The 9,702-nt window shown below is 38.3% G+C and overlaps 1 protein-coding gene across 1 annotated transcript; it reads right to left on the bottom strand.

The window, feature by feature from the left end:
• Positions 1-670: 670 nt before the first annotated feature.
• On the bottom strand, positions 671-5,518 carry rps19 (ribosomal protein S19). Its single transcript, XM_051721504.1, has 6 exons — positions 5,444-5,518; positions 4,725-4,801; positions 4,480-4,580; positions 2,181-2,364; positions 1,949-2,003; positions 671-727 (listed from the first exon to the last, which is right to left on the bottom strand). Exons 2-6 carry the CDS (start codon positions 4,799-4,801, stop codon positions 701-703), a joined length of 444 nt encoding a protein of 147 aa, XP_051577464.1. The 5' UTR covers positions 5,444-5,518; the 3' UTR covers positions 671-700.
• Between the last annotated feature and the right edge of the window lie 4,184 nt (positions 5,519-9,702).

The raw sequence follows: 9,702 nt of genomic DNA, 5'->3' as shown, positions 1-9,702 counted from the left end.
ATAATAAAATTTCAAATGAACTAGCATCACTTTAAGTTGTACCTTTTTTTAATTAATTCTTTATAAGGAATTTATTTTGTGTGTGTTCAGAATTGTAATATTTGTTACATTTTGAAGCAGTTTGAAAAGTGTCTATGGTTCCGTTTTGTGTGTCAAATTTTGTCACCTTCACATGACTATCAAGTTAAAAGGGCCCCATAATTTGCCTATGGGTTTCTGGCTTTTTATCTGTGTTGTAGTGTGTGTGTTTGGTGGGGTGAGGGGGGGCACCAACATTGATGTTGCATACCCCTCAACAAATGTGTAGTTGCACCCCTGAAAACAAGCAGCAGGAAAAGATACTAATACTAATGAGTATATTAATCAAAATCCTTGCAAAAAAGTAATTTAAGAATCCATTCGTGCTGTTCATAAGACTATGAACAAGATGATGCAAGTAGTTTGACTGATGCACCTGTGAAACTGAATTAATGTGAAATGATTCAAAGCCCCAGCAGCATTAGAGCATTTGCTTAAAATATGAAAAATTCACCCAAACACTTTTTTTTTAACATTAGGCTAATGGATTTAGGATGACAAAGTACTCCCACATTGTTCTTGGCTTTTGCAATGGAGGGTAACTCATTAAATCCAAATAGTTCATTCACAAAACCAAAGACAGAGACAGGTGTGGGTTTCTCACAAAATTTTATTTTACACTTCAAGATTTCTTGCTGGCAGCAGCTACCTGCAAAAACAACAACAAAAAATTAAACCAATGTGGTTATTCCCTACTCTCCCTTCAAAAAAAACCTTGAGAAATTAATATGAACTGCTGAAAATATTAAGCAGCCTCTCCAGTTCTGTTACTGATCTTAAACCAAGAAATTAAAGCAAACATGCTGTTCCACACTGACATTGTTTTTGCTCGAGCCATCAATGAGAAGCCAAGCATATCAGTGCTCTGGAAAGAGTCAGAGTGCAGAAGATAGAGCCATGGCAAGCACAACAAAATCACGTTAACTCATCAGAATTGAGCTAATTAAGGGCATCAGGCAGAATAAAATGCCGCCATACGGCAGCCCAGCAAGCATGAAATTCAATCGCCTTGTTTACTTCCTCCAGCATTGGATTGGCGCACAGCGGTAGCTTGCAGGGAGAGTGGAGCAGCAACACGGGAAAAAAAAACAAGCGCAGGCATTCAGAGGATGTCCATGGGCTTATTTTTTTATTTTTTTTTTTTAGAGACAGACCCATGCCAACATATTAAATTGGAGATTTCACTGTCACAAAATCTAGCAAACCCTTGAGACATTAAAGGTGCACTCAATTTTTTCCTCATTAAAAAAAGTTTAACTCCTAAAGACATGAATTGTAATTTTGCAATGTGTAGGAAATCATGACCACTCACATTAAAATTAAGTCATATCAGTAACCTTATAAAAGCTGTTTATTCTACATAGAGGGTCCGCACATGGGGGATGCCATGTCAGTCACATGACCAGCCGAATACTAACTTAATCTCGGTTACCATCCTCTTATTTGACACTTTCACTTATTGATTTAAGTAATCTTGGCTGACTATGAATACTACATTTCTACAATGGCATCTGAAACTAAAAACTATTGATTTTAAATGATGCTGCACCCAAGCCGCTAGGTGTCAGTGTAATTCTAAGATGACACAAAGACGAAAGTTACTGAGTGCACCTTTAAAGAGCTTTAAACTTTAAGCAAGAATAGGTCAATTACATCCAGGGCTTGAAGATAGCTTACTCGTGCTCGATTATGTGTAGCATTATTACTGTCATTTAATTCTGATAAACACTGTTTACAGTATAAACTGCATTCAACTAAATTCCTCATCAAAGAATAGTCAATAGTGTCAGCAAACTCAGACATTTACAGGTGAATTTCTCAAACCAAATTAAGGTTCATAAATATAGTTATTTATGAGAAAGGTCCTCACCTGCCCAGCGATTCTGTCCAGGTCTCTGGTCCCCTGAGGGGTCAGTCTACGCCCACTGAGAAATTATGATTGAAAATTAGTTGGGGGTATAGTCAAAAGTAATGACACAAGTGACAATCTTTATTACTAAAATGGCGAAGTAAAAAGGATTAAGAAGGCCTGAAAACAACACAAAGAATCTGAATAATTCTGTTTATTGTCAGACAACTGAAAAAATCTAGGGGACACTCACCCATTGGGATCTTTCTCCACCATCTTGAGACCCTCAAGGGCCTGGAGAACTTTACGGGCCACGTTTTTGGAGCCCACGCTGAAGTGAGAGGGGCACACGCCGTTCCTCTTACGCCCTCCGTAGATTTTGATCATAGAGCCCACACCAACACCACCACGCAAGTACAGGTGACGCACTGTGGAGGCTAAGAGAGAGGGAAGAGTCAGAAAATATATTTCAGGACAGTTAACATTACAAGTCAAAGAAAAATGTCACTTATCATTCCAAGACTAAAATGGATGCATTGGCATAAAATCTGTAATTGCTGTTTCTATGAACTTGTCCTCAGCTCTTAATTTTCTGAAGTGTTAGTGGGAACTTTGTCAGTGAAATAAATTTGGTTTGGCAGCATACACAGCAATTGCTGACACTTATTAACAATTCAGGGACATGAATGATAAAGCCTAAATACCTGGGTATACTTCGTTAGGTGTGGGAATCTTTGGGCACCTCGCGATTCGATTCTGAGAGTCATGATCCGATTCCTGATACATCTTGTTTTATTTATTCTCACTGATTATAACAACTTCAACACTGTCCAAAATTGGGGTTCTTAGACTGCAAATTGTCCTGTGACAGACAGATCTGGCTCAACTATAACCAGGTTGAGAAAACTGCAGTAAATACAAAATCCACACTAAAATCAAGTAACTGTTTTTTTGAAGTACTGTGTATTTACAGCCTTTGTATGGAGGTTTTATCATTAAAATTATAAACACCGACCTCTTTAAAGCATAAAAAAGTAGTATAAATATAATCTATCAAAACACTCAATTAGGGCTGCATATTGATACAGATTTACCTATTCGACTCGGATTCACAAGCTCTCGATTTGATATCGATTCATATGCTTTTTTAAGAACACTTATGCACCTATGAATAGCGTAAACCTTCACCACATAAACTACAGTCAAGAAGTATTACGCTTAATCATCACTGATCAACACAAAATCAAACAACAGAAAAGATTTAATCAAGGATGTTTGCATAACAAGGAACACACTAAATATGATCAAGTCCACCTCGCATCTTCAGGGTCTACCTTGCTGCTAAAATCAAAATACCACACAAATTATGGCCTACAATAATTACAAGATAATTATTTTCCCATTACGGTCAATAATGATAAAACGGCTAATATAATAAGAAGTTGTCTAACAAAAATAAACATTAAAAGCTTATCCAGTGTTTTTACATGCGATAAGTAAATTCAGGGATCACAAATTTCTTTTTATTTTATTTATTTATTTTTTTTTTTACAGCCGACAGAATTTCACAGGGACACGCTTCATTATTGCGAAAATATTATCAGGGAAAATGTTTCATCAGCTCTAGGGATTTGTACAGATATTCAAGATTAGGTTAACTGTTCAGAGCCCGAAAGTACCCGACAAACCATCGTGTTTTGGGCCAGGTCCAGGCCAGTTTTTCCAAGTATAGGGCAAGTTAGGGGCTGGTCACAAGTGTTTTTGCATGCACTTGTGCTGTTTTTCTATCTAAATACGCACAGTACAGACGTTTTTGAATGATGCAGAAGTGTAACTCCATGCACATGACAATACTAACGTTTGCTGCATCACGATAATGTTAACCTGCCCGGGCACATATCAGGGTTAGAACTTATTTTCGATTTGTTAAGTATATATTGCAGGAAGTGACAGTCTGATCATTTAAGTTTCACTTTTTAATGATTTTATCAAGAGATTTATTGTGCCATATAAACTCATAGCTCACTGTGGACTCATAGCTTCCCTGCTATTTTGAGTAGCACATATCCATTGCAATAAACGTTATTTATTTTCGAGTACCAGCTCTTGCCAAATAACTGTTCTTGAACCATTACAGTTATTACATATATTACAAAATGGTATGGCTACCATGCACAACCCTAGTCAATTCATGGTACGCACGGTGTACGGCAGGCACCATTTACTAATGTAGATAAATATAAAATTGGTTAAAATATTATGCAGCTCTAGCAGAAAGCTTAAACATGGTGCATTGACCAAGTTTACTGATGCACAGCCAGCACCCTTGATCTCCAGTGTTTGGGGTCTTAATAACTTCAACTGAGGCTTTGATACATCTCTAGTGACATTAACACAACTGACATCTAGTGACAGATCATTTGCAAAGTGATCACATTGGCCTTTTTAGCGATGCCATACATTTAATCCCCCCATACCAAATAAGATCATTATTTGGTAAAACACTGAGTCCAGGCGTTTCTACGTTTTTAAATGAGGAGAACAGCACTCACCAGCTCTTATGTAGAACCAGTTGTCATCGCAGGGAGCCAGCTCTTTATGCTTGGCTAGCTTAACAATATCAACCCAGTCTGGCACCTTCAGCTTCCCTGACCTGTGAATACACAAACGGGTTTCAAAAGGAGCAGTAATACACAAATGTATCCCAGTACTTTTGAAGCTCATGAAAGCTCAAGCAATCAATGTAGGTCTATGACTACGATGAGTACTGGGCAAATGAACAACATAAGAGACTAACTTTTTGAGGAAAGCTGCCAGCGCGCGGACAAACTCCTGCTGGTTGACGTCTTTCACCGTTACACCACCACCTGGCATCTGGAAATATATTGAAACCCATATTAATTAGGACCGTCCGATTTTACGGTTCTTTAAAATGAGTAAGCCACATGAAATCGTTTTCGCTAGCTAACAGGCACAATATGGAGTGGGATAATGTATTGTTTTTAAGAAAAACTAGAGACGAGGAAGTTCATCAGAGAGGTCCAAGGCATACATTCATATACATATTTATATTTGGTATAAATAAATGTAGTGGCTCCTCTCACTAGCGTGTTAGCAGTGCGCCTACCGACCACGTTTATAGAGACGCGGAAAAACACATTCATGAGCATCCAACAAAAATCTACTGAGTTGCAACAAATTATTTTAATCATTAAAAACTTTTTGTATAACTACTAATTGATGACTTCGTATCGCAGCTGACGATATAAGCAATGCGAGACTGGATGAGACCAGGCCTCAATGCATCTGCATGGGCGCAGCCATTGAACATCGGGGCTCCTCAGCATGCGATCTCATCTTTATTTTCAAAAGACTGGAAATCTCAATTGTAATTTATTGACAGTCCAGCGTAAAAATAAATATAGTTAAATACTAAAGTTGTTCTGTAATCGAACTACAGCCAGACTATGCTTATAAATCACTTTATAACCTACAGATTTGAGGAGAATGTACTACCTTGCTTGCGGATAGCAAAAGGAAGAGGACCACGCAGGGTTTCCCATGTGTGTTAACAGGGGCTTATCACGCTCGGTATCGCGAGATTTGCGGAAGTGAGGGACTATAGTGTTGGTGTTGGAGAGTGCGCGGCAAGCGCAAACAAAAATATGAATCAGTTATTAAATTTGACAATATCTGTACAATAGTGTGACCAATAAATACAGCTAAAACAATGATTTTGGCTACGTATAATAAAGAATGCCCATTGCATTCGTGTTTATCGATTTAATACAATGTATAACACAAAGAGACGAAGAAATCGTTTATCATGCTTGTGGACAGCAGAGTAATCCAATTAGAAGTGTAAAGAAATCACTAATAAATGCATGTAATTAAAAGAGGAAAATACTTGGACCCCTGCCTTGTACAGAGGGTAAGATTAAATCAGCAAATATCACACACATACACATCTATATCTGTCTGTATGGTCTATTAAATAACACTTGTTTGACCTTGACCTTCAGATCTTATTCTTCTGTTTAAGACTGTCTGGTGGAGTTAAACAGACATTATGTGTCTTGGTTCTTCCTATTTAAAAATGCAGTAAAGCAGCTTTATTGAACCATGGCAGAAATATATCATTTCATATGCTGCTGAGAACTGAATTAGTTCATGTGCATCAACAAATAAACTCCCAAACAGATAAGCACTTCCTCTAGCCTTTGTTCTTCTTTCTCCCAATCATTCCTGCCTTATCTGTTTACTTTAGAGAATAGAGTCTTTTTGTGCACAAATAGCCTATGTGGAGATGTATATGTCAGAACGTGTGTGTACATTCCCTTGCATGTGTGTAAGCTTGCATCTTTATACAGTATGTTCCTGAATTAAATGGATGTTTATTTATGGTGGCAATGCTGCCCTTTGTACTGGCCTAATGGAAAGGACATTTCTGCTCACACACTTGACTTAACTGATAAGCCTACACAGACTGCTTAGTGAGGGAAGGAGTGGTGCTGAAAAACAAACAAACAAAAAAACAGTTTATGAATTTGTTCACTAGATCCACAGAGCATATGTGAAAGAGATGGAAATAGAATTGGCATAGAGATTTGTTCACGAGATCCACAGAGCATATGTGAAAGAGATGGAAATAGAATTGGCATAGAGATAAAGAGCGAAGGCTTAATCTTGGGAGAAAAACTCAAGCTCAAAAATTATATAATTATATAATACTTATCCTCTCATTCAACAATTTGTTTCTCTCACCCTTTTATTAAATTGTAAATGTTTTACTTTTTGAATTAACACATTTCCTGTTCTTTTAACCCAAAGAGGACCGTAAATCTGCAGGTGTTTGTTGTATATCTGAGCTCATAGTTGATTAGCTGTAGTAATTAATTTTGAGGAGAGTGAAGTGCAGAAGAATTACAATTGGAGCGGCACAATGAGACGACTTCTAACTTTTACATTATTAATTATTTCAGCTAGTCAGTTTGTGTGAGCGGGGAATACAATGAAAGAAGAGCAGAGCCAGTGGCTCAGCCCATGCTTGTGAGGAGCAGGGGATTAAGAGACTGCGTAATCATTGTTCATTACCATGAATCACTCATGAGCATTTTAGAACTGATTACTGTCAGTGGCTGTTGAAAAGGTCAAACTCATTATGATAAAGAGACAGGTGGCATATTGAAGCATTTTAGGAGAAATTTTAACAGCTATTTATTTATTTTTTTAACAAATATGTATTGCCCATTGTCTGAGTAGAGAATGAAATAACCTGTCTGTCAAAGTGAGTGAGTGAGGCAAGTACGTGATTAGTTTGTCTTAGCAGCAGGAGCTGCATGACTTTTGAAGCTTTTCCATGCCATGCATTTGCATTGCGCTCACATCCGTGTGGATGTACTGTCACAGCAAGTCTCCGTTTACCTTGTCAGCGTAAATCCACAAATTCGTTGAGGAATATTTATTTATTTTTTTTTACGTTCTTTTTCATAGTCACTGAACCCCACTATATTTCAATGTATTCATTTGGCAGTTGATTTTATCTAAAGCATCTTACAAGTAATTAATTTAGTACAACTAGTGCCATAACTACCAGAGAATGAGGACACAACCTCTCCAAAAGATTAGCGATTGACCCACACCTTCTGAGCATGTGGTAACATTCTTGAGAACAAACCTAAAGTCATAAATCACTACGTCACTAATAATTAATTAATTAATTAATTAATCGTCTTTGCTATTGTCTTTTACCATTTTCAGTTTTTATTGCTTTTTAACATTTAGAAAAGTGGTCTCTCTTTCTCTTTCTAAGGGTATGCTAATTCCCTTGTTCAGTGTGTAATAACAGTGCTAGTAATTGGAGTGAGTGTGAAGTTGTGTATGGCTGCTGAAACTCAAGGCTGGAGTATGTCTGCATATGTCTGAAGCTTTATCTTGGCATGGTTGAGGCACTGGGCAGTGTTGTGGGTGCATCTGTGTCTGTTTTGCTGAACCTGAGGAGTTTTTAGTCGCTGTACACCTTTATCACTACAGTGTTCTGCCATCTGCTGGTCAGGCAGTTTACCATGTGTATGCTGCTTCTGCTCCCCCATCGCACACCTGCAGGGCTGGCTGAGAAACAAGTGAGTCTGGACCTCCTAACCTTAGAGGAAATAAATTAGAGCAGTGGTTATCAACTGGTGGGCCGTGACCCCAAAATCTTTGATGAAGAAAGAATGCTATTATGCAAATAATAAAATGCAACTACCAATATAATCACACATAGATAGGATAGCTAAGTAGACTTATCCACTTTTAAAAGAGATGCTTTTCATATCTCTTGTTATTGGCGTCAAAGGCTGTGTGTCCAATAAACATCTATGTATTGTGGCCCAAATGCATCTGTCTCTTTGTAGGAGCTAGCCAAATTAGGTGGATTCCAACATGTACAGGTTGCATGACAAGCCCTCATCCTCAAAAACCACGAACAAAACTATAGGTTGACTTGCAATGAGGATAAACATAGTTTGTGCCAAGCACAATGTTTTGTATGGCAAAGTACTGGCTGCCAAGAGCATGAAACTACTGAAATTCAAGAGGCATTTTGAAACCAAATTTTGAAAATTGTTGGGCCTATGCAGTGGTAATATTAGTATGTCTTACTTAGTGGTTTTTAAGGACATATTTGTTTACTTTTGTATGATACACACAAGAGCAGTAGTTCTCAACCTTTTTGACTCCAAGGCCCCTCACTGTCTAAGCTAATACGTGAGGGCTTCCTCCCTTCCAAAACTAGACATGTCAATAGATTAATCACATTAATCATGATTCATATTTTGATTCCAGAAGTTTCAGAAAGCATTAAGACATTTTTATCATTATAATAAAGGTAGATTATTTAAATATTTCTCATTTTAAATTAATTTTGAGTCATCTTGCAGTCCTCTAGTGGCCCCGGCCCCCTGGTTGAGAACCTCTGAATTAGAGCACCTTCTTGATCAGTGCTTATGTTCTAAAAGACTGCTTTATAGGGAGGAATCTGTTCAGCAAGTGCAAGGCAGTAAATTCAGTTTCAGCTATTTTGATTTTTGCATAAAGCATATTTAAAATACCTTAAAGACTCTGTTTGTGCTGACTATTAAGTACCAGAGTATTACATTTTGCTGAGCATGCAATAGTAAAATTCAGGACAGAGCCTGTGTTTCTTTCAGATATGCAAGCTTAGTGACTTGTAGGCGTGTTTTGTGCTTGGTGCTGCTCTGCTGGGCAATATCCATGATCACTGCCTTCATTTAAAGCTCTCCTGACACCTGCGGAGCTGCTGAGGAAGACGGTACAGCTGGACTTGAACTTAGACTGGAGGAATAGCCTGAAGCAGATTCTACTACCCCTGCCAAAACACCCCTAAGTTCCTTGTGAAGAACACAAAGAACTTCACTTATGCAGAGATCCGTGATCTGTGTTTGCCTTCCCTCTATTGGTTCTGTTGGCTGTGTGTCTTGTCCTGTTGTGCATCATGCCATAGCAAACTTCTATGACCTCCACATTTTCTCAAAACCAAAGTTCATTCCAGTCTCGCTCATGGCTCTCTCCATATCTGTCCTGGTAATGCTTTGGCTGTTCTTCCACATCACCCACATTTTGAGCCTCAAGTGCCACTAGACCCAGCTGGTACTCTCTAACGGCCTCCATGCTCTTCCAGATCTACAGCACAGTGCCCCCTCTCATCTTCACCACCACCTCTTGGCTGGTTGGCAATGAGTGTACCTTGTTAAATGCACGGCTGCGCACTACCT

The sequence above is a fragment of the Myxocyprinus asiaticus genome, chromosome 16 (assembly GCF_019703515.2).
Source record: "Myxocyprinus asiaticus isolate MX2 ecotype Aquarium Trade chromosome 16, UBuf_Myxa_2, whole genome shotgun sequence".
In the NCBI taxonomy this organism is placed as follows: domain Eukaryota; kingdom Metazoa; phylum Chordata; class Actinopteri; order Cypriniformes; family Catostomidae; genus Myxocyprinus; species Myxocyprinus asiaticus.
The sequence above is the reverse complement of the archived record's forward strand: the minus strand, read 5'-3'. Positions and strand labels throughout refer to the sequence as shown.